At 38.9% G+C, this 26,604-nt stretch overlaps 1 protein-coding gene across 1 annotated transcript; it reads right to left on the bottom strand.

The window, feature by feature from the left end:
* Positions 1-2,439: 2,439 nt before the first annotated feature.
* hk2 (hexokinase 2) lies at positions 2,440-25,285 on the bottom strand. The gene is made up of 18 exons (XM_056376549.1): positions 25,000-25,285; positions 22,096-22,258; positions 20,141-20,289; positions 19,821-19,940; positions 18,993-19,088; positions 18,670-18,769; positions 17,600-17,783; positions 13,548-13,709; positions 13,142-13,375; positions 12,177-12,481; positions 11,919-12,067; positions 11,281-11,400; positions 9,364-9,459; positions 8,585-8,684; positions 8,285-8,468; positions 5,141-5,296; positions 3,851-4,087; positions 2,440-3,047 (listed from the first exon to the last, which is right to left on the bottom strand). Exons 1-18 carry the CDS (start codon positions 25,060-25,062, stop codon positions 2,903-2,905), a joined length of 2,763 nt encoding a protein of 920 aa, XP_056232524.1. The 5' UTR covers positions 25,063-25,285; the 3' UTR covers positions 2,440-2,902.
* Positions 25,286-26,604: the final 1,319 nt, after the last annotated feature.

Genomic DNA, 26,604 nt, shown 5'->3' with positions numbered 1-26,604 from the left:
AACTCTTTCACGTATCAAAGGGTATGGAAAACTAGTCTGTCTCTTGTAGTAGACAGTTGGGCTGCAACAGTAGGAAGTTTCAACATAGAATATAAGACATCGTTTTCATGCCGTTTTGCTGCTTAAAGTCCCTATTATATTTTTTGAAGACAGAACCTAAAGGAAGCAAGTGCTGAGCAAATGAAATGGGCCCTAAAATGGAGCTTTAATGTACTCCACAGGTGTTGGTGTCAGATGAGAAGGTTTCCAGATGTGACTGAAAAAGATCAATCTGTTAGATATGAGGCAAAGCACTGCAGAGCTCTTCCCTATTTTCCCTGATACCAACCTGGTACTCCAGAAGGTTCAGGATGATAGTATGGTCCGCTGTATGAAGGTGGAGTTAAGATCTAGTCGGATTAGTATGGCAAGTTTTCCAGACTTAGGAGACAGCAGTAGGTCATTGGAAACTTTAAGTAACACTGACTCCGTGCTGTGACATGCCCTAAAACCTGACTCAAATTTCTCCATAAGATTGTTATTTTCGCAGAGTTGAAATACCATTCTCTGAACCAAAGCGTCAGTGTCCTGAACACATTTATTGAATCAATCACTCTTTTGGTAAAACCATAAGAATTTTTTACCAGTGAGACACAAGTTGCAGATCTCATTTCACAAAACTCTAAACACACTTTCAGTCACAGAAACACACTGTTCACTGTGATGCATAATGGTAACCACACGTGACACAAGGTAAACACAATTACAGCACCGGTGTCATAGCTTACACACAACAACTCATACGTTCTGCTAATGATGTGATAAAACCAGTATAAATCAGTTCAGAGTGCACAGGTCTTTGAAGTTTGAAATAAACAAAGGAGGAAGATAATCTGAAAGGTAAAAGGAGGAAGAGTGTGTGTTAGAGGAGAAAGAGTACTACATTCATGGCATGACAGTGAGGTTAACAGTAATCAGGAGGTTCAGAGAACAGGCATATATAATATATATAATATATATATAATATATATATATATGTATACATATACACATACGTATCCTTTTTGCTTTTGAAGTTTTAGTGCCGATCCAGAAAGTCAATACTTTATTGCTTACAGTACTTACAGTGGGTAGTACTTTAACTGTTACTGGGTTATGAATATTTTTTTTAGAAAACATAAAAAGCCTTTACTCGATTACAAAGAGTAAACATTTATGGAGCTACATGCTCTGAGTGTGTAATAAACACTCAGTGGTGTTTTTATTTTGATTGGCTTGTGTATGATGTGAAAACAGTGTTTGACTTTGAGCACAGATAAAACTGTTTAGAGGTGATAGTTTGATTTTGCAAGAAGAGTCAGAGCTTTTGTGAACATAGAACAAACTGCAAAACTAGTGCTTCCATGAGTCAACATCAACTATCTCAAAGCCAACTCCAGAAGAGCTAATTGCACCCACGTTGACATTTCAACATTCAGAACAAAGAGGTACAGAGGTGGACTGCTCAGATCAAATCACTGCCCATCCCAGCCATTTCCATGAGGCAGCTTTTATACGGCCGAGTACGGGACCGGGCAGGCTTGTGATAGGCGGCTGGGACCAACGCCGCAGGAGGGGAGGGACCAGCCGAAAATGAAGTCCACCCACGCACAGGCAGAGAGGAGCGATGTGGAGGCGTGGACAATGAGGAAATCCACTTCCTGAGCAGCGGATGATAGGTCGCCCGATAAGCCTTAATTCAAAAGAGGAAGACTGCACCATACAATATAACACACAACAACAACAACAAGAGCTGTACCCGGAGCCTATAACATGGTGATTATGTCAATGAAGTATTTTCCCTTGCTGCTTTAATGGGCTGCTGATAATTAGCAAGACAGCTTCTCAGTATGTCGAATGCTACTTGAAGCCTGTCTTTTTTCTCTCTGCTTTCCTACATAGTTGCCTGAGGGCATGTGTCATTGATGAGGCTTGAGTTTTGGTTTTTCTAATTTTGAGCGGTGTCCAAGATGGCTACACAAGTTCAGTTGAACTGGGTGATTAACTCTCTCTGTGTTTGCGGCAGAGAGATGGGCCTTAGTAAGCATCCATCAAATTGATAGCTGTGGAAGCATTTATTGTGCAGGCGTACGAAGCAGGTGGTATAGGAGCAGGATGAATCCTGGTGGAAAACCTGATGTACACACGGTCAGAAATCCTCATCTGCTTCAAATGAAGAGAGGGAACAGTCAGACCGAGTATAAAACCTAAATCTTATGTGTGGCCATGGTGATGAGCTGGAACAGAAACAACCTGTACAAAGTTAAAAGAGTCAATAATAGTAAGGAATTGAGCAGCTTTGACACTTGTTGTGAATCATCATGTGAGTCATCAAGTGAGGAGCCTTGGTTCCAGTTACGTCAGTCTAGCTGTTTTTTTCTGTCTGATGACAGATGCTCTGTTCACAGTGAAGAGACAATGTAACACAAAATTAATTTTATTCTGGTTTACTTACATGTTCAACACAATCATGATAGAACAAAGTATTCTGATTGCAAAAGTCATACAGATGTGCTCAGGTCATTTCTAAGTTAAGTTAGGATTTTTCTTTAGCACAAGGTGCTTCCTAGTTGTTGTACAAGTTGGAAAGATGGCAGAAAAAAGAGCAGTGAAAAAAGTCACACAGCTGGTAACAGTCATATTTCACAGAAGGTACAACTTCTCTAACAAACAGCTGAACTTTAATTAGCTCATCTATGCTCATCTATTCCGAACCAAACATACATTCGCACATGTGCATGTGAACCACACACACAAGATAACACAATTTAAACGTTTCAGTACTACAAAAAAACTCAGTTTGAGTGTATGTAACTATTTATGGTTACCCAGTACAGAACATCAGTTGTAGTAGCTCTGGTTTCACCAGAATCACCTTGGGTATTCAGTGCTGCCCTCCGCTCTTGATCCTGCAGGCCACAGCTGTGATCAGCGCTGCTCCCTTCCCACTTCCATCCTCTGACTTGTGAAACGTCACCGGACACTGCGGTGCCAAATCCTGCAGTGTTTCTTGCATGATGCTGGAGAAACTTTAGGAGGAAAGCGAATTAAAAAAAAAGGTCCAGTGATGATCAAGAGTTACATGAAAATCTCACCTTCTACTCTGATGTCAGAGTACATATAGGATGTAGCTGTGGTAAGTCCACATTTAACCCTCTGAAGTCCTTCTGTGACCACTGCTTAATTTACAGTTATGTAACTTTATATATCATGTTGAGACCTTCAAAGATAATTCAACACAAAAGTCTGGATTGTTAATACTTTTTATGATTTACATGAATTTTAACATTTACTAAAAAGTCACAAATATTAGTTGCAATAAAATCCCTTTACATGTAAATAGACTGAATTATGGTTTAATTTCTTGCATATTTCTGCTATATTGGTGTCTACAAATAGTAAAACAATAGTTTTTACAACTTTGAGCTTTTCTATAATAATATTCGATTGATTATGACTGAAGACATGAACGTTTTCACAGGTGCCTGTGTTATATTTCATATATCGGGTTCCTAGCAGTTTATAATTTCTCAGACTTAAAGCAGAGTTTGTGCTGAAAAAAGATACAACGCATGTGGGCTAGGGACTGTTTAAAATGTGCCACACAAAGACAGAAATTAATGCATAAAAAAAATCATCATAATGGACACCAGAGGGTTAAGAAAACAGTGGCTTTCCTTATTGTCCTTCAAGTGATCATTGTGATGACATGCTGTAGCTGCCAGAGCAACTGAAGCCATTTCCCACAAGGCAGGTATTGTACACTTTAGCAATGCCACATCAATGGATGACAGGTGAGCAAATACAGCAAAAGATCATAATTGTTACTTACTGAGGGTGTGTCTTATACAAGGTGCCATCCACTCCCACGGTGACGGAGAGCTGATTCAAGTTGCGGTTCTGTCGGATCTTGTCGACTACAGCGGCTAAACCGGCACCACAGAGCTGAGCTGCACGGCGAGCGACAACACTACACACCTCCTTCACCAGCACGCTGTCGTCGCACGTGGAGCTGGTGAGGCCCAGGTGCTGTAGAATTGAGCGGATCTGTCGCATGGCCAGACGATCTCTGTGGGGGTCAGGGAGAATTGTCCATTTCACTTTTGCTATTTTAACGGTGGAAAAAACAGTCACATGGTACTATGTATTCTTAACTAATCAGGGGAATGTTTTCGGCGTAACATACAATGAACCAATCAGAGTGACATCTCCTACTTCTTTTAAAAGCCAGATGTGCTTTGTTTTGTTCCAAGTTCATTACATATTGTGACTGACCAGTGAGCCCAGGCCCAGCACACACACACAGCAGCTCTATGTGTCCTGAGGGGCACGGAAGCGAATCAACATGCTGCTAGACATCTGTTTTTGTTACATGATGAGACATATGAACAAATCTTTGGTTCATTATGAAACAAATTTAGGTAACATTGGTGGATTTACAAAGTAGTAATAAAGAACGCATCTCTGCAGAGTCTCATGCATCCATGACACATCGCAATGTTGTGCAACACACAACATGTCACAAAGAAGCTCCGACCCTCTGTGGACTGGACTATTCCACTGACTTATCCAAACATCTGAAGCACATTTTCAGCTCACTCTGCTTGTGTGTAACAGGCAAGTTGTGCTGTGTTGTGCATATTACTCTTTTGACAATGTGCCTTAAAATAACAGTGAAATACTGTGCTACTGACTTAAGACCAGGTTTTTCTTCTTTCTGCTGCCTCAAGATAGAAAAGACTGCACCGTATTTTAAGACCAACACGCCCAAGGCCACTCAGATAAGTGCAAGTGTATTTGCTATTTAAACAACGTGGGCAATGGATGGGAAAATGACGACTGCATCGGTCTGAAACTAGCAAAGACACTTATGTTGTGCTTTGCTCTGGGTGTAATGTGTGGCTGATATTTACATGTAACAGCCTGTCACTGTGTAGACTTGACAAATGTGATCTCATCTGGTAGCTCTGACACATCACTGACGTCCTGCTGTGTTTTTGTGGCCTTGTGAATGAACTATCATTATGTCTCATGTTTGTTTCTTTTCTCACTGCACAGTTAATGGTGAACGGGGGTGGGCTGAGGAGAGACACTGAAGCTAAAAACAGTCTGTATCACTCACTTCTCAATCTGTGACAGGAACTTTGTTTCGAAGATGCCATGGGTCTTGAGTCGCTCTGACAATTTCCCTCTGAACAGCAGGCCCTTAGAAGTAAAATCCATCAGCACATTCCTTACTATCTCCCCCAGGTACATGCCGCTGATCATCTTCTCATACCTGCCAGAAAAAGAAAATTGTCATTAGAAATCGAATTAATCAGACGGATAATGCTCATAATGTTCTTGAATGAAAGCCAGAGAGCAAAACAAAGGTTTAATAGCAGAGCAGTTGTTACAGAGAAAAGTGTGGTCCGCCAGTGGTCCGCAAGTGACCCCTACTGGTCTGTGAGTGAATTAGCTAAAATATCATGTTTTAAATTTAGTGTTTCTCAAACTTAAATTTAGTGTTTCTCAAACTTTCTACTAGTCTCTGTGAGTGACCACAGAGACTAGTAGAAAGTATTATATATGTGTCAGCTCATATGTAAATTCCAGTTCAAACATTATAAGGCCTATACGAATCGGCTGTTTTACAGTGTAGCTGGACTTCACTGTAACGACTGTTTTGCGAGTTTCGCGAGTTGCCAGTCAGTCGGAAAGCGGACAAGATCAACGACCGGAGGATTAAGACCCTGTCAATTATCAGAAAATCAAATGAAACCTCTGACACAACGGACACAAGTTTCAGTAGTAATTTAGTCACCACTGTCTGAGACTGAGACTCGTGGTGCGTTTGATGACATCTGGCCATTGTTCATATGCGTGTGTCCATATATATATATATATAATGCTGAATGGTATCTGCTCCTCTCATCAACGTACTCATTCCAGACAATATGGTTCTTAATTTCATCAGTCAAGGCACAGGCAGCAAACGAAAGACAAGATAAACTATCTCCACAGCTGCTAATGCATACACACAAGTATCAGTGGCACTGATACTGTCACATTATTCCACTGATCAATAGACGGTGGTAAGAAACACAGCAAAGGATTCAAACTTGTAAGAAAAGTCAGCTTATAAATGTTTTGTGAGGAAGAGAGGGCATTCATGACATTTGTTACACCTTAAAGATACAATCAATGGATTTTTGTGAATAACACAGAATATAAATATAACTTTGTTTGTTTAGAACAAAAGTCCACAGGGTACATTTAAGTAGATACTTCAGTCACTGATTATGTGTAAAATGCTTCCAGTCCTCCCACCATCACATTTGATAGAGGTGACTGCTCAGTCCCGTCGCTAGTGTGCTGCCTTTGACTTTATTGATCATTCCCCATCCCTGCACCATCTAGAAACCTAGGTTGGTCTTCAGGGAACTGCTCTAAATCTACTACGTTCATACTTATCCAATATATCTTTCTCTGTTGTCATAGCAAAGGCCTCTTCCTCTGTTGCCCATTTTAACTGTGGAGTTCCTTAATGTTCTGTCCGTGGCCCTCTGTGGTTTTCACTATACATGCTTCCTCTCAGCCAGATGATTCAGAACCATGGTATCTTCTACCACTCTTACGCAGATGATACAGTTATATGCCCCGTTACAAACCAACAACCCCAGCAGCCTTGATAATCTGTTTGCCTGCCTTTCATTCTGTTATCGGAAGGATTGTATGCATGTTTGACATGTGTTTTACTTTCCCACTATACAAAACAATTTATTTTTTCATGTAAACTTACTTTAGGTTTAGGAATGTTTTTTTTTTTAAATTGCCGTTTTAATTCCCCTTTTTGTTTGTAATAAGCACTTTTTAACTTTGTCAAGAAAAGTGATATACACATTAAGTTTATTATTATTATTTAATCAAAAGTATTTACATTTTACATTTTAATATCAGTCTTGTTACACAGTGGTCTGTGGATGTTGCAGATGATTTACAGTTTTTATTCAGCAAGATATTTGATAAATGAGGCCTAATGATCCTCTTTCTCCTCCAGTAATTATCCTCAAATCAAACATTCTGCAAGAACATGTCTCCTGTGGTGAATAACCTTCTATGGTCTGTTTTAATGATCTTTAACTTTTTATTTTCTTGGTATTGTTTTTATTCCTTTTTTTTCCAATTTTAATGACTTCTTATCATTTTATTTTAATGTTTTTAATTATCCTATGCCTCTGTAAGCAATTGTGTCTGATTGGTGTTGTATAAACAAACTAAAGCAAAGCTGACATTTTAAAACAGTCTGAATGCCATTCCTGTTGCTGTGCACTGGTGCATTTTTTGCCTTGTAGCTGCTTGGTGATTTCCTGGCTCCACGTGAACCTGCTTGAACCACCAACGCTGATGTAGAGCACTGGATGTAATGATGAAACTGAGCACAGTACTGATATAACATTACTCATATTAAGAAGTAAGTGGGCACAACAAAAGTGATAAAAACACATCAGGTGCCTGGTCTTCAACACTGAAATTGGGGGCTTGAGATACATCCACATTATTAGTAGAGCTGGATATTGCCCCTGATTTCCTAAATTGATTCAATTCTGATTCACAAGGTGGTGATTTGATGTGATTCCTGATTCAATTGAATTTGATTCAGTTAAGAAATATTTCTGTTACTGTACCAAATTCGCCAGGATATAAATGAGATGCTCAGAATTTGGACACACATCTCAAGATGTAATAGGTAGGTAAGTAATGCACCAGTGACAGTGTGTATCAACAGGTACACATGGCTTGCACATCTTACATATGGATTTGCTTTTGTCCATCTCTTCACTGTCTTCATAGTTTTTTAATCTGAAATGCTGACCGTGCAAGGTATGAGGAGAGGTAAAAGAAGGAAGAGCAAAAAAAAAAAGAAAAAAAAAAGACTTGCAATCAAATAAGTCTGTATTGTCAACATTTGGTGAACTTTAAAATTTGAAAATGGTCACTGGGCAGTATAACTTTAAAGAGGAACTCCATACCAATTATTTTTTAGCACTGTAGATCACATAGATTCTTGTTGGGATATGATGTTTATGCAGGTGATTTTCCCACAAAACATGTACCATGTGTATAACTTTTGTGACTTTTTCTGCCCAAAATCAGCTTGTATGTGTCTGTTTGGGTTTGAAAGTTGAGCTGAACGCTGTGAATCCTTCCTAACTGTGACAAAATATGTTTCAGGGCTATGGCAATCTACTGACAGAATCTATTTACTGAATTGCACGTCCATTACCTCTGTTTCCCGGGGTTGTTAGAACAATCATCGACAGTGCGATCAAACTGGGTGCAGAAGTCATCAAGTTCACCATTGTCACCAAATGCTCCCCACTCCATGTTGACACACATACAACCGTCATTACCCTCCACCAGCTCAATGTTGTGCATTTCCTCCATGTAGCAGGCATTGGTCCCTGTGCCTGTAAAGACGAGTGGATAGGTATCACAACTACTGTCATGAAAGGAAACCAGTCAATTTTTAAGAGCTTGATGTGAAAACACACCACAGAGGAAGGTGGGGGGTAGAAAGACTTACCTACGATGAGTCCCACCTCACAATTGGGGTCCTCATAGCCGCAGGTCATCATGGTTCCCACTGTGTCATTAACCACAGCCACAAAGTTCAAGTCAAATTCCTGGAGGCAGCAACAATAAACACATTTACATCTCTGAATTCCATTAAAAAAACACATTAATCAATATTAAGGTTGTGACAAGTGACAGTGAAGACGAACTGAAAAAAAAAAAAAAAAAAAAAAAAAAGAATCAAAAATGATGATGATATGATCATATGATGGTTGGGGCTTGTAACAAACAAACAAACATGTTCTTTAATGTCTGGAAATTATGATTTGTAGCATGGGGCGTGTCTGTAGCACCACAATACTTATAGTGCTAACAATAACAACAATGTGACACATCCTGCGATTGGGACATCGCACACACACACACACACACACAAACACACACACACACACACACACACACACACACACACACACACACACACACGTGAACAGAAACAACAGCTATATTTAGAAATACATAATCAATATACTAATTCTATAAGGAAACAGACAAGATCAGTGTGACCATTTCAATTTTCTCTCATACACCTATCACATAAAATGAAAAGTGGCTATTTCCACACATTCAATACGCTGCTCTTCTGAGCTATTACACGTGAAATAGGAAGCTTTTTGTACAGTATCAGTGTAATTCTGTTCTTTTTATTATATTCTTCAAGTGTCAACATTCACAGGCCACATTTCTCAACATAATTTCAGAGAATGTTTTTGTGATGTGTGTACTGACCTGTCTGCGGCGGACAGCATCTTTAAGTAATGTAACAACATCTTGTCCTTCACAGCCGCTGGCTTTGAAGCCCTTTGTCCACTTCAGTAGAATACCCTGGATAAATGACAGCAGCATGTTTTCAGATCCTTTACAATTACTCAATACTTCTAAAAAATGGGAAGATAACTTTGATTGCCCTGTACCATGGGAGCAAGTTTTAATTTAATTTATAAAACAACATTTGACAAATTTACAAGATATCTATTAGGAAAAATTTAAAAACTTGGAGTATTGTCGAGTCAGTTAAGTGTCATTTTTGTTTTATGGAATCTGAGTCAACTGTATATCTGTTTTGGTACTGTCAGGTTTCAAATTTTTGGAGGGAAGTTCAGAAAATGTGTAATGCAATGAATGGATGAATGCAATGTGCTTCCAAGTAAGACTTTTTCTCTGTGATATTAGGTGATATTTAAGAGACAAAGGGTTACATTATTAACCTGATCATTCTATTAAGGAAACGATTATTTTTTTAAGCTGCTAATGAGGGTTCCTTGACCATCAACCACTTGAGAATGTTTATTAAACGTCATTTTTCCTTTGGAAGGATATATTGTAAAAAGAAATGATGACCTTAAAAAGTACAAGGAGAGATGGGAATGGTTTATTGAAGTTGAAGGCTGGTGAGAATTAAAAAGAACCTCAAGGGTAAAATTCAAGATGTAGGCTTGTATTTTATTTATTTATTCTTCTTCTTTTCTTCTACATAATAATGAAATCTAAATATGGCCTCTTGGACATCTGGTTGTGATGACATATGTCGGCTGTTTGTGCTTATTTAGATGTTCAATTTTGATTGTGTATCTTGTTTCGTTTTTATGTGATTGTGATGTTGTGTCATTTTTTTTTGTTTTGTTTGTCTCCTTTTTCCTGTTGGTTATGCTATGTTTTTGTTATTTAAAAAAAAAACAAAACAAAAAAAAACACTACAGTGAAGATATGAGGAGGTTACTACAGCAGCTGCTGTGAGGTTGTTTTCTATTGTTCAGTTTACCACACTGAAAAATACGGGTTGATTACAGTATGGAGCTGGGAAATTAAAACTTTTAGAGAGGATGATTTATTTAAGTTCAAATTCATAGGGCTTCTCTTTGTCGTTAACAGCTAAACGATACCCCCCATAGCTCACTGATTGTTCCAACTTCCAGCTGCTAGGAATTGTTTTTCAAGTTAATATGTCATTGTTAAAACTGAGCTTGCAGGATTTAGGCTGCATTTATGTGCCTCCCATCACAATGTTCTGATGGCAGAGTTCAGTCCAGACTGGCTTCTCTGCCTAAATCACTATTGCTCTTGTAGAAGGCTAAGAGTCTTATCATGTGAACACGTGGACAAGAACAAATATTAAACACATCAATATGCAAATTATAGTGTCCAACAAAGTAAATAATTGTTTTAGGTCAAATTCTCACTTCAAAGACACCTCCCCACATAACTAAATGTACAGTTAAAATTTAGCAATTCAGAAACTTCACTTATTTTGCTACCAACGGTGTCTTAATGAAGTGAAAACAAAAATCACATTCAATCACTCATAGCTAGAAAATATATTAGCGCTATTACCATCACTATGAGAAAAGCAATAGCATGGTTAAGCTGGTTCTTAAAGACAGTGTGTCATCCTTTCTTAACTCATGCTGATGAAAACACAGGCTTTACTTTACTGCAAATGAAATACATTAACAACTTTAAGAAAATCCACCAAAGAGGAGGAGAGGTAATTAATGCAGGTGTTGAAGGGAACAAACAGAGTTTCTGCCAACTTAATGTCATTCACACAAAGTTCATCAACATGCAAAAATACAGTTAGATTCAATGTGACATCATACTTATGATAAGCAGTCAAACACTTATAATGAATATTGAATCAAACACTACCTGATCCAGTTTGCTTTGATGGCAAGGGAAGGAGAATGTAAATCCCAGAGGTAAGGATGTTCCTCTCATGCCCATGTACTCCAGAAAGTCAGCAATGCAGTCCACAATGTGGTTGAAAAGCTGAACAGATATAAAAAAAACATTAGAAGGTTACAATTTACCTTCCCCAACAGATATGGTGCCATTGGTGCATGTTTCTACACAGCAAATGACTACTGACTGTGATGTTATACTATACTATACTACAGAAACTATACAACATACTGCAGGACATGGTAACTGCTGTGCATGTCCCCATAATCAACAACATTTATATTACAATTTTATATTTTTTGACATACTCTGTATGTCTTTATCCAGAAAATGCATGTAAAATCGAATACAAAACAATCAAACTGGCATTTAATACAATGAATTATGCACTGCATCCGACATGTTAAGTTAAAACTTTACTCAATAAATGTGTTTTTAATTACAATTAACATAACTTTTTTTTCTCAGGAGAGCAGTGTCAAACATCGGAAGAGATGAGACAACCTCAAAAAACATGACAGAGCTCGCTCAGTTTCATCTTTTCAGTTGCTGTAATCTCTCATTGTGTGAAATACTAAAGCACTTTAACCCCTGTGATGTTTTACCTCTTCCCCTGTGCCTTGCATGATCTCCTGTGGGATACTGTAAATCTTGTGGTGCATGTCCACATTGTGTCTCTTTCCACTTCGCACTCGCACCAGCAACACCCGAAAACTGGAGCCTCCGAGGTCCAATGCCAAGAAATCACCATGCTCTGATGAGGACAATAAAGACAAAGTGTTATAGAAAAGAAAAGAGAAGAGAATAGAGAAGAGATCTTAACTGAATAATAAGTGGAGGGTCTGATTTTCTCCTAAAGCTACCTGTTCCATCTGGGGTTGATCTGACGTAGGTGGGAAGCATCTTGACGCTTGCCTGATCGTGGGCTTGCTTCGACAGGCCTCGCCCCATCTCCTCACTCATTCGTTTCTTCACCTCCAGCAACTGCTCACGGCTCAAACGCAAGGTGTCGAGGATGCGTTGACGCTCTGCATGTTGAGCAGCTAGACGGTAAGCGACTGCTGTTACCATGGCTGAACCCTTACTGCTGCCATCCTGCGACAGCAAAAAGCGCACATCACAGTCTGGTACAAGTCGCCGCACCATCTTGTGGAGTCTCCGGGAAAACCTGAGAAAAGAGAGATACGTTTTGTTAAAATTTGTGTTGTTTTATCACTTCTCTTTCCCTTTTCTTTTTGCAAAAATGCTGATTTAAGCCATATCATTTGAAATTTACTCATCGAAATGTATTGATATAGTTCATTACAAATGTAGAAAGTTTATTTAGGAATGTAGAAAACTGACCTCAACTACTTAGTGTGTGTGTGAGTAGGCATTATTAAACTCTTCCTTGCTTCCTTTTGATTCATTCTTTTTGAGGCTGCATTTTAAATTTGAAAAACTTTATAAAAACTATTCAATTTTAAAATTGTCTTTGCAAAACAATTACGTTTTTTTTTCCATTTGGGGATTAAGACTGTGTCGTCGTTTTTGAATTTCTCCAGCAGGCATCGTGACGGCAGGGTTTCCACCAGTGTATTCAAAGCCCAGTTGCCCACCAGGCCTAAAGTGATGCCCCAACAGCGGACTTTGGGGCAGCTCAGTTATGCTTAATTAAAAAACATTAACATCCATACCAACTTATTTTTGTAACAAATCAGGCATACATAAAGTGTGTCTGTTTCTGTAACAAGTAACAGGACCCAAATGCATCCTGGGACAGAGCTAACAAAATAGCTGTATGTGTATGTGAGACACACCAGGCGTGGTGGCGGTCAGGAGCACTTACTCTGGATGATTCTTGTAAACAGAGCCATCCACTCCAATAGTAGTACGCAGCCTCTCAGCTGCTTTGTTATCCCGGATCTGCCGCAGCACTGCCACTAGAGTGGCAGCACACAAATGAGCGGCCCGTGTTGATACTATCTGACAGACCCTCTGAGTGGATATGCAGTCCTCAACCGATGGTTCCAGACCCAGGCCCCGAAGCACCTTCTCAGCACTTGTCAGACCTTCCTCGCCTCTGCAGGAGAAAACAACAACATTGGACTTTTCTGTGACCTTGAGGACATTTCACTGTTTTTCAGTTCTATATATAGTTTATGGTTAAACGGGAAACATTTATCTACTGCTTACGACATCATTATAAAATAGTTTCCTTTGAATTTCTCAATCAAGCACACATAAAAACTAACTTGTCATTTTCAATGGCATAGATGTAGCTGGTGTTGAAGCTTCCAGTGGTGAGGAGCTGTGCTGTTGTCTTGCCCTGGAACAGCAGCTGCTCTTTGGTCATCCTCACCAGGATGAGACGGACCAGTTCCCCCATGTACATGCCACTGATCATCTTCTCAAACCTGCAAGCCAACACAAAAAAGAGAAACAAAACAATGTCACGTTCACATTCACGAGGTTAGTTTAATTCATACCTAAGCTGACCTGCCAAACCACGAACTATACGTCCACATACACAAATGCAGGTGACAGAAAGCCTGGTGGATGGTGAACTCTCAGGGACAAGTAACCAAGGACACCTCCTGATACAAATCTGTATAGTGGAGATAAGCTCTTTCACTCTCTTAGCACAGACTATCTGAAAATACTTGGGTACCACCTGTGACAATGACAATGTGACCTTGTCCATTTTCTTTTTTACAGCTGCTTATCTGTTTCTTGTGTTTTTTGACCTATAGACAAATTTACATCTTGGTGGACACTAAAGACCTATTCTATTACATTCTATTCACAGTCTTCATTACTACTTCAGTTTGAAATGATATATCAAAACATTTAGCACTGCAGTAGGCCTGCATCTATCACACTAAAAATAATAACGATAATAACATTAATAATATAATAACATTAATAATAGCAATTTAGCATTAATGATAATAATTATAAAAAACTTTATTTGTATAGCCCCTTTCATATAAGAAAGGCATTAGAAAGTGCTTTAAAACAAAGAAATTACATGCATTAAGTGCAGTGTATGGAAAAACATAAAAGGAACATAAAAACATGTTGAAAACATTCATGTAAAATGAAAAATTATAATAATAAAATAATGTAAATATAATGTAAAATTAGAAGTAATAATAATAATAATAATAATAATATCGAAAAAATAAAATAATAATAGATAAGAGATAAGTTTTAAGCTTTCTTTTAAAAATACTTAGTGAGCTGTAGCTCTAGCTTTGGGTTGTAACTGACAAAGGCTGCATCCCCAATTTTCCTACGTCTATTCTGGGAACCTTCAATAAACCAGCAGTAGATGATCTCAATGTGTGGCTGGAGGGGTATCATTGCTATCATTACATGTTCTTGTTCTTTTCCTCTGCGCTCTCTCTCTCCAATTCTCTATCTCTTCCAACCCAACCAGTCGAGGCAGATGCCGTCCACCCTGAGTCTGGTTTTGCTTGAGATTTCTGCCTCTTAAAAAGATGTTTTTCCTTGCCACTGTCGCCTGGTGCTGCTCTTGGTGGGAATTGTTGGGTCTCTGTAAATATTATTATAAAGAGAAGGTCTAGACCTGTTCTATTTGGAAAGTGCCTTGAGATAACGTATGTTGTGAATTGGTGCTATACAAATAAAAATTGACCTGACTTGTCTATGTAAAAGGTAACGTTAGAGTAGCATAGCTCCTTTAGGGCATAGGGCAGTGGTAACAAGCGAGTGACAGAAAAGTGACAGTGAAGCAGTGAAGCGGTGAATGCGAGTGGAGCCAAGGAAAATGTTAATAGTAAGTTGTCAATATGGCAGTAAGTGTACAGTATTGGCTGACGTGTGTCAATTAATAAATGCTACAGCTTCAAGACCAAGAAAAGTCGTGTGTTGTTTCCCCAGCTGCTGAAAAAGTAAAAGGAGTTGGCCCAAGCAAATATCTCCCCAAGTAAGGCTAATGTTAACAATGCCCTTTTTGGCTGCTATGTAACGTTAGCTACATTCATAGGAAGTCACATTAATTGGCTGCTGGTCAATGCTACATGTGTGCCCTGTGTTAAAATCCTCTGTTAGTAATTACAGCAGAGCTAGTGGCTCCACACTATAAGGCAAGCTACTTGACTTAGCTGCAATAACATTACTACCTCACTTATTTGCCCAGTAAGTGAATGTCAGGTACAAGCTTAGACTAAACTCAAATTTGTCCTGTACACATACATCTTGATAGTTAAATTATATCACAACTTTCAGTTTGAGTCTGTTAAACTGGCTGGTTAGGAAGAAAAAAAGAGTATGATGACCATGGAGGAGCTGAGGTTAGTAAAACTAATTTGGGCTACAAACTAGTAACCTTTTAATGAGAAGTTTCTCTTGGATTTTAATGTACAAATACCTATACAGAATGGAGTAAATAAAAATGCTGGTTACATGTTGCGTGTGTTACAGAAAAAAGGCCAGTAGTGCATGTGGTAAACGGGCATTTCCGTTCTTTTTTCATTTCTATAGATAAATGTCAAAAGCTGTAAATTACAACACAAAGGACAAACATGAATAATCTGAGAATTCTGACTCGCATGAATGCTGTCTGGCATCACATCCTCATGACACACAACTCACAACAGCACTGCTGCTGAAAAAAAATTCTAGGGGAAACACTGCACTGTGCTACAGAATGCCACAGAAAATCTTTGCCATGTGAAAATTGCTTTAACATTGAAGGTCAAAATTGCAGGTCAATATTACCTGTTAATACCACCATAAAAAAATTAATTCAGCTAATTTAAGCAACTCAGTATCACTGAGACTAGAAACTATTATTAACTACCCAAAATATCATGACCAAACCAGATTCATTATAACCTCAACCTCTAATCCTCAACAGAGAATTCAAACTAAAAAAACAAATACACAAATCAATCACAGTATCCACAGATGTAAAAAAAAAAAAAAAAAAAAAAAAGAGGCTTTTGATCAGATAGACAATTTGAAGTGGATCATTCTTGAAAGGTGGTGTCGTCAAGTGTTTGCTAACATTATGGCAATGGCACGGATTACATCCTTTGAGCTACTGGAAGGCTTTGTAATGTGAAATATCAGTGCAAATATTGCCATTTCATTGCCAGCAGCTTAACACGGTGAGAAAGAACATAATGTTTGAGTATTTGAGTGTTGTTAAAAGGAAATTAAAATATTCCTCAAATGGAATGACCTCCTTGATCCAAAACAGTCAGGCTTCAACTCCACTGAAACAGCTCTATTATCTGTGACAGAAGTCCTAAGGGCAGCTAGAGCTGCAGCTCAGTCCTGGGTTCTTATCTTTCCGGATCTATAACAAGTCTTTGATACAGTGACCCACGGCATAATGCAGTCCGTACTCTCGGACATGGGCATCTCAGGCAAAGTACTTTCTTGGTTTGAATCCTATCTGATTGGGCGCTCCTTCAGTGTGTCATGGCAAGTAAAAATGTCTTTATCCCATCCCCTCCCCACAGGGGTTCCCCAAGGATCGGTACTGTGTACCTCTTCATCTCTCACCCCAAACAAGGTCTAGAAAAACCTGGTTGTCATGTTTGATGGTTAGCTCTCCTTCTCTGACCATGTTGCACACGTCTCTCGGCTGTGCTGCTTTGCTCCATCCATCAGAAAAATCAGACCTTACCTGACTCAGTGTGCCACCCAGCTCTTGCTCCAGGTCATGGTTATCTCTCGGTTTCGACTACTGCAATGACAATCTGGCAGGGCTCCTTCATGCACAGTGAAGCTACAGAAGTCTATCAGAGCAAGAGGTTCCCTATCTATCTTCAGTCTGTTGAAGACTCCTCTCTTCTGAGAACACCTCCTCTTCTAACACCTCTAACACCGTAACATCCCTAACTATCACTAACTATGAAATTTTGGTGCACTTCTTTACTGGATCTTCTTCACTTACTGAATAAATGTAGGACTTTGAACTTACAACAACGTCTCCTACTGCTCTGAAGCTTTAGTGATGACTCTCATTTGTAAGTCAGTTTGGATAAAAGCGTCTGCCAAATGAGTAAATGTAAATGTGAAAATAATGCTGTGGACATTGTGCTGAATTTATCATGACAAAAAGTTTTATTGACAGGAAACAGCAGCTATAATGCAATTTGAAACTGGAGCAGATCAGACAACGGGGAGGGTTCTTTTAAAATGTTAAATATACTGATACGACTTATCATAAATAAAGGCCTCTATAACACAAGCCTCTCTGCAGTTGAGTTAACTGAAGCCACTACTACAGAGAGATGTTTTATGTTGTACCAAGCTCAAAGATACTCACAGCTGCTTGCCGGGGTTCAGAGAGCCCGCATCTAATTCCTGGTCAATGTCAGTGCGCAGGTCCTCCAGGGCACCATCGTCTCCAAAAGCGCCCCACTCTGTATTAACACACATCCGCCCCTCGTCACCATCCAGCAGCTCAAGGTTCCTCATCTGCTCCATGTAGCAGGCATTGGTCCCCGTTCCTAGAGGGATGGGATGTGAGCATATAAATTACAAAGCAGTTCTCATCCAAACACAAGACCCAGAATGAGAAAACACGGTACTGCAGTGTCCCTCAGTCATTTCTGAATCCAATGAATCCAATGCTGTCACCTACTCCAATGAAGGCACTTAAAACTAACAATCACTCTTCATTCATTAACCACAATCTCCATTTGTGTCTACACATTAAGCAGACAACTTATGAGTCTGCCTATGCAACTCCTTTGTTTAAATGTAATAATTTGTTTGGCTATATGGCTGACCTTATGTTAATTTAGTCTATGCTACATGCCATACTGAAATCTATTTTGACCCATCATGTGTTATGTTTCATGGTTTTATTATTCACTAATTTGTACTGAAAGGTTGTATACAACTCTTTGTTGAATCTTTAAATGTTATCTAAATAGACACATTGACAATTGAAAAAAGTATCGGAGGAATGCAAAATAACAAGCTTTGAGCAGGTTAATGAGATATAAATTCCATTTAGCTGCGTCAGTTTAAAGATCCTGGTATTGTGCTTGCTGCCTCACTGTTGTTATTCTTTTTATTAACACCTATGCCAGGTCAAAATGTACTAATGAAAACAGCTTGTCCCGCCTTAACAGGGCAACTGGAAAATAAGACAGACATCAGTCAAGCAGTTTGTATGTGTCCACACAGTCTTGAGGGAAGGTCTAACAAGGCAAAATATGTGAAACCACCTGTGTGTGTGGATACACAGGGAATATCCAAAGACCATGCATTTTTAAACTGAAGTGCTGCTCATTAATATATACCCTAACACTAAAACTTACTGTAACACTTACTGACCATCACCAACTCTTATTATTTGATTTACGGTCACCGTTAGATTCAACTCACCTACAATGAGGCCAATTTCACAGTGCTGATCATCAAAGCCACAGGTCATCATGGTTCCCACTGTGTCATTGACCACTGCCACAATGTCAATGTCAAAGTCCTGCAATGAGATTTAATTTAACTGTCTTCATTAAAACCAGCACACCAAAACCAAAACCTTTGAAATAAAAATATAATTTTGCATCTTGCACCATGTGTACGTTAGCTATAAGCTAGCTGTGTCTGTAGTGTTTCTGTGTGTTTGTTTTCAGCTCTGCCATGTGATAACCTCAAATTTTTCATGTATGAAAATTGTACCATGAGACTATCATTTGTACACTTACCCCTCGTTTTTTGATGGATTTCCTGAGAAGGCTGACCACATCTTTTCCCTCTACTCCACTTGACTTGAAGCCTTTGGTCCAAGACACCAGAACACTCTGAAAACAGGAAAATAAGGACATAGGACAGAATCAGGATTATTCTGTTTCATTCTAGCTGGATTCAGATTATATTTTCAGACTGTTCAGATTGGTTATGCAGACCTCAACAATTTACAATCTGATTGAGTGACAACTAAAAAAAAAAAAAAAAAAAAAGAAATCTTTTAATAAGTGTCCAAAAGGAGACAATGACAATGAGACCATGGATTGCAATCTCAAGTGATGATGCACATCATGCACATCACATCATCAACTTTTGACATAAACTGAAAAAAGTTGAACATATTAAAAGGCACATTGGTACAAAGGCATCTAAAGCTACTGAGCAGCAGAGGGCAGGCACAGGGATTGCACCAATTGCCAAAATCAGTTTATTTAATTATCATTATAATGTTTATATAGTGGCTGACCACCACAAATAAATATATGGGAAATAATGCGTTGATTTAAAATATTGATGTCAATACCGGATTATGGACCTGCAACCACCCATTAACAAGCCTGTGGAGCTGGCGGCCTTCTAGGCTAAATTGTGAATTGACAAGTTGACAGGACTTACTGACCAACATGTAAAAACTGATAAAACAAAACTGCACTAAAACTCACAATACGTTGTATTGATTTCACCAGTGTTTTCACTGATATGTAGTTTACAAGATAATGAGAATCAAGTGTAATTTATGAATAAAATATTTCTATACTTAAGAAAAGAGCTTCTACATATCTCACCTCATCCAACTTGGTCTGCTGGCAGGGAAAAGAAAAGGTGAAGCCCAAAGGAAGTTTTTTGTCCTTTATGCCCATCTTCTCCAGGAAACTGGACAGACAATCTGCTATGTGGTCAAATAACTACAGAAGAGAGAAAAGGTCAGTTTTCTTATTAGCCAAGAGTTGAACAGAAGTTTCCACTCTGTCCATGTTTGGCATTGTGACATTGTGTGTGTGTGTGTGTGTGTGTATGTGTGTGTGTGTGTGTGTGTGTGTGTGTGTGTGAGAGAGTGAGTGAGAGGATACTTTATCATCAGACAGAGGGCAGAAATGCCTCTTACCTCAGACCCACTGCCTCTCATGAGGTGTTCAGGAATGGCATAAATTTGATTTTCCATCTCCACCTTTTGCTCGCCATCAGCCATAACTTTGACCAGGAGCACTCGGAAGTTGGATCCACCAAGATCAAGGGCCAGGAATTCACCTTGTTCTTTGAACAAAAAACAAACCAACAAACAAAAACAATCACATATAGCTTTGCACACACTCAGACACACAGAGGTTCAAGAGATTTCCTTCCTCAAACATTGGGAAAAATATAATTTACATCCATGTTTACATTAGCTAGCACACTGCTTCTCCCCCTTTTGCGGGCACATTGCTTTGTTTTGCCACCTCTTGCTATCAGTCAGTGGAATTTGTGTATTGCATCAGAGGGAGGGCTGCAACTAACAATTATTTTCATAATTAATAAATCTATGAATTTTTTTCTCAACGAATTAAATTCTTTTGCCTGTAAAATGTCATAAAATGGCACTTATCGAGGTCCAAGTAGCTCACAAGCATTTGGATACCATATGCAGGAGTTGCAACATTGTTGAAACTAAAACTTTGGTCATCTGGGGTTTCGAACCAGACATTTGTATCCCCAGAGAAGGTAACTTACTGACTGCACCACTGGGGAAAAATGAGCTGCACACACCCTCCTACAAGTTGAGGAAATGGCATCACATGTGCAAAACTGAGGTTAGAAACCACAAGATAGTGTGAACCGAATTTTGTATGAATCCATGCAACCAATTACAAGGTATAAACTTTTCACGTTCTAAGCGCCCCCGAGTGCAGAATATCCCAAGCTATCAAAACTCATACATATTTATGTCAAAATGAACAATAAGGGGTTGGATGGTTAAAAATGTAGAATTTCAAAACAGATTGATGCATTAAAACTTAAGATCAGGTAAGTCTGAAGATGATTGTGAAGTTTGGCCCAGTGATCACGGGATGTCAAAAATAGGTTTTTGACAAAATTTTTATTTATTTGCACACCATCTCATACAAAAGCAGTTCAAATAGCTTTATATAAAAAAACTAAAACAAATAAAAAAAAAAAAATGCAAATATGTACTTACACACAAAAACATCCATGCATGCATACATGTAAATATGCGCATACATACATATTGTACAAATACAGTGTGTTCATTTTAAATTAAATTAGACAGACAAAGACTGTGATGTGATTACGGCTATATCTACTTGTACAGTGAACAGAGAGAAAGTTAGAGGCTGCTATGCAGTCAGCATAGAGAGGTGTGGCTGCGGAGGGAAAGCCTGACCTCTCACTTGTGGGGCAGTAATGCTGACTCTCTCCTATGGAAAGTAGCTATGATTTGTCTAAAAAGTCATCATTTTGAAGGCGCAACAACCAATGATGAAACACTCTGGCCAACCAGTGACGTAACTTTATCACTCAGTCAGACAGCATTCAGATGTGTAACTTCATTTGTCAGTCAGTCAGTCAGTCAGTCAGTCAGTCAGTCAGTCAGTCATGGACATTTGCATTTATAGGTCTGGACCTGATGTTGCAGTCTAACCTAAAAAAGGACTGAAGCAGTTGGTTTGTCAAAAGTTTTCATTAGTAGAGTGAATCAGTGCAAACCATTATTTTGTAACACAGAACTACTGCTACACTGCTCTGTGTGAGGCTGAAACTTTTTCAAGCATGTTGCACAGGCAAAACCTTAACTGACTTTTTTCATCTTCATCTCTAAACCCGATCATCGGACTATCTACACAGATAGACACCACTGGAGGTAATATGCTGACTGAACTTGGCACTGTACACATGTATTATAATGTTGTGGTTTTGCTGTAATGTGTATGGAACTACAGATATAAACTTGAATCTCTGTGAATGAAAGTGCCATCTCATATAATTGGGTCTAATGTGGGTTGACTGTGTGTTCACTGTACCCACTTTATATGCTGATTTCCTACTAGAAAGGGGTATTACCTGTTCCATCAGGAGTTGAGCGCACAAATGTGGGCAACATCTTGACAGCAGCTGTGGGGTTGGTGTCTCTGCACAAGCCTTTGTCCATTTCTCGTCGAAATCTTATTGACAGATCCATTAAAGTCTCATCTGACAGCTGAAGACGGTGTAGGTATTTGTCCACCTAAACCATTCGAGAGGAAAATCGTTACATTTAAGATACTACAGCGACTACAGCAGTGAGTAAATAATTAAATAAAACTGTAACAAATTGGACAACCCTGCATTGAGAACATCTAACCTACATCACAACTTTCTTTAAAGAAGTTCCTATATTTTAGTGAGTGCAGTATAAGTGTAGAGTGCAGAGCATAAACAAAATCTAAAATTCAAAAACAACAGAAGTTCTACCTGTACTGCTGGCTGACAGGCGCTGCATTATGGACACTGTTAATTTAAACTGCTGGCAGCTGTATTTAGTGCTGCTCCATTGTTCATTCACTCAAAAAGAAATCAGTGTTCCCTTAACATATGGGCAAAAAGATGTGTTCCCCTCTTTTATTCCTGTTCTTAATTTCAAAAAGCACAACCTCACTTTTTTCTGACTCAGTCTAATTTTCAGTGCTGTGACAGCTGGACTCCACTGTTAATGTAATCTCTCTTTCTTTTTACTTCCTAGTGTCATTTGCAAACTGATGAAAGGCTGTTATTATAAAATACTTTAAAAAAGTGTAACACAAAATGGTGTACTTTAAGATATGGACATTTTGGGGCACTTTTCGCCAGTGGATCAGTTTGAAATTCGCCAGGGAGGAAAGGTAAAAGATACAGCCATGGTGAACTAGTTAGATGAGAGGCTACAGACAACTGGCTCTCTTTGCAATTTGGGCAAACCTCCAACACATCATCAAGGTAAACAACAGAAAATACCATGGAAAATAGTGACAGTCTGTCTTTCTGTCCATAGTAGATGCTGAGACAACGTCTCTGTTTCATCCAGACTGGATTATTCTAACAATTAAAAATTTTACCACATTATACCAATTTTACCTTCCCTTCATCAGCTATTTGTCCATGTCAGATCAGACTTAAAGATGCTTCATACAAAATAATAAATGGGTATGCCCTCTTCATATCCATCTAGGAGTCAGAGTTAAACAGACATCAATAGGCTGCAAGGCCTTTTCCTATCGTGCCACCTTCCTCTGAAGCAACCTCCCTGTTGACATCAGACCGTCTGATTGGCATTCAGGTAACATGAAAACGCTAAAAGACAGTATTTGGTTTATGTATTGTGTGTGTCAGTGTATTGGAAGCACTCTTGCAGTTCCCGCACAGCTGGGAAACCAGAGCAGCTCACTAGACTGCCTGTAACAAAAGGTGTAGCCTTAAACCCCTGGTTGGTATCCATACACCATCCAGTCATGTACTAGATTTATAGTCAGTCTGTTTGAAAAAAAAAGTCTCTAAGTCTAGAGACAATGCAGGATCACTGCAGGCTGTAAACACCCCTAATAGAAACTGTTTGCCCAGAAACTCTCTGTCAGTGACAAGGCACTTGTCTGACCAGTGGTGGAAATATGATCAGCCAGTCAGTCAGTCAGTCACATTCCAGATCAGGCCTGGCCTCGTTGTTGCAGTCCAGCCAAAAACACAATGATTCTTAGTATCAGGTTGTGAAGGAATTTTCTTAGTTTAGTCTACTTTCCTTATTTTGTAGGCACACCGGCCAGCAAAACAAAACCATATGACAGCCGTGTGGAACTTTTACAAAGTGTGTGAGAGTGATATAACGTATGCCATCTGCAATGCAGGTCTCCAGAATAACTTTTTCACTGGTTGCATCCATGATTTGGCCGCCTTTATTTTCTTTATAAATATAGCCTATTTCTTCATGAAGGAGGCTCTAAGGCTTCCTCTTCTTTAATTATGTTAAACAAAACTGTAAAATTATATCACTAGATTTCAGTAATGAGGCACAATAACATTCATGATTTTTGTAAAAGTATACTAACCTAAAAACTTTATATCACTAGATATCACTAGATTTCAGTAATGAGGCACAATAACATTCATGATTTTTGTAAAAGTATACTAACCTAAAAACCTGTTACTGAATCATGTCCAGAGCAACAGAGACACAGAGCATAACCATAGTAACTCACTCAAATACCTGCGGTCTGATGACGCTGCTTCTCTCGTATCCAAGCAACACAGCATGGTCTTAAAAGAACATTTAACAATTTCGATTGTTATAAATTGATGGTCGTATGAGGTCATGCTCAACACCAGGACCTTGAAACTGAAGCAACTGGATTGAAGTAAGGCATTTGATTAGTGAAAAGGCCTTATTGTTATCATAGATAGAAAGCTAGGAATCTATACACGTAAATGGGATGTGGCACTTATACGCCGCTTTTATGGTTTCTCAAAGTGCTTTTCACTACAAGCCATATTCAAACATTCACCCACACATTCATACAGCCCCTTTTCTTTGCATTCACAGTCACACAAAGACTTGACTTGGGGGTCAGTATTAGGGGACGACACGCTTTACCTCCTCAGCCGCCCCTACGTGTACTGGACACACATACAGATACACTGACTTTATTGAACGACATATGCAGTGAAGAGTGTACATACTGCATGGAATGAGCCCGACTGTTTTGTAACTTCACATAGTGCTGTCCCATTCCTTATGGTATTAAGGCCTTGCACTTAGACATCCTAAAGCCGGATATTTGGACTGAGCGACAGTTGACGTGGAAACATCACTGTCTTCCTTCATACATGTATGCTAGTGGCCGGGCTGTCACCTTGACCTCCTTTTTCACTTTGTTACCGTCAACACTTTCAAATGTCCCGTATTGATACACAAAATGTCCCTGAAACAAACCCAAACGAGTGTTTTACACCAGTACTCACTTTATTCGCTTGGTCATCATGGAGTTCGGTGCAGTAATTAGCCAGAAGACTTGAGGCTAACATCGTTAGTTACTGATGTGTGACGACTTTACGCCCTACCCGTCTTCCTGCTTTAGACTCGCAAAAATGTACAGTGGTTTCTTAAAATAATAAATACAAAAACAATAGTATTTTCACCCGCTGCTCGGTGTCTTGTCTAAAACTCCTAAGAAACAACTGTCGTTAAAAACAGCTACGTACTGTTTAGAAACTTCCAGCTTCCTTAAGTTAGTAGTTCGGTGACGTCATCCCGAGTACATGGCGCTGATTGGTTACAGAGAACGCGCGGCGTGGTCTTCTTTTTCTAGTGAATGTGCAGGAGACTGGATAATATACACTTACATCAAAAGCCATGCAACAAACTCCTCTTCTGTGCACCCTTTCATGTTAGTTTTCCGGTCCACAGTTTGTCATGAAAGTATTGATCTAACTTATATATATTCCAGTGCTGTACTTAAGAAGAGCATTGAAGCACTAATACTGTATTTGAGTGCTGCAATTTTATGCTGATTTCCACTCATATTCAATTCACTATTGTGGTTTTCACTCCACTACTTTTATTTGATTTAGTCACACAAAATTTGATGCCTTTCACTGTTGTTTTAAGAGTGGTGGGGAAGCTATTTTGCAAGCTGCCAATTACTTTGCACCGGAAGAAGTTGAACAGCAAAGCTACTGTAGGGAGAAAACTAGTCTGATTAACTAAACTTACTCAGAAAAGTAGTTCAAACTACTTTGTATCAAAACATGGAGGCTGCATGATGTGAAATTATAACAAAATATAATACAAAAAAGTCACATGCCAGCAAAAAAAAGCCCCTCAGTTGAGTTCATTGTAGAAAGTGCTGGCTTGTTCAGAGGTCATAAAGAAACCAAAAATATAAAGACCCCACTATTTGTAAAAGTGCTGAAAGTGCTGGGATGCCAGCTTTGGTTTTGCAAATAATAACTGCTTAAGTATGGTCATGATGATTCTTCGGGAGTTTTATCCATGGGGTTGTGTGTTGTCAGTATATGAGCACTAAGCAATGCCTCTCTCGACTTTTGCACATGAACGACACAAAGGTGAGGTGTGTGTGGTGGTGACTGCCTGATGATTGCATTGCAGGGACAAGCCTTTACAGTGGTCAGGATGAAAGAAAAAAAAGGCTGACTGTACAGTAAATAAACAATGGTAAAATAAAATGAAAAATAATTCCTTTACTTTTATGGCCTAAAATTTTGTGTAGTGTTTAACTACACACAAAAAAAATGGGGAAAAAAGAAGCTTGCTGACCTACCAGCAAGTCACTGCAAAATGTGGTTAAACTAGTTTAATTACATGTAGTTCACTTATCCCCGACACTGTGGATACATTAAATAAAATAAATCATCCAAGAGTATATAAACACCTGAAAAAGAAGTATAAACTAAAATCAAACCTGACAATGAATTATGACTAAGAATACATACACACATTTTTCTGTAAACACACTGCTTTCAGTGTCGTATACTGTATGTCAATCTCACAACCGCAGGCCACACATTCTCCTTCATATAGGTAAATTATATTCCACAAACTTGCTA

This window comes from Seriola aureovittata, chromosome 5 (assembly GCF_021018895.1).
Source record: "Seriola aureovittata isolate HTS-2021-v1 ecotype China chromosome 5, ASM2101889v1, whole genome shotgun sequence".
NCBI lineage: Eukaryota > Metazoa > Chordata > Actinopteri > Carangiformes > Carangidae > Seriola > Seriola aureovittata.
This window is presented reverse-complemented; position numbering and strand designations above follow the sequence as displayed.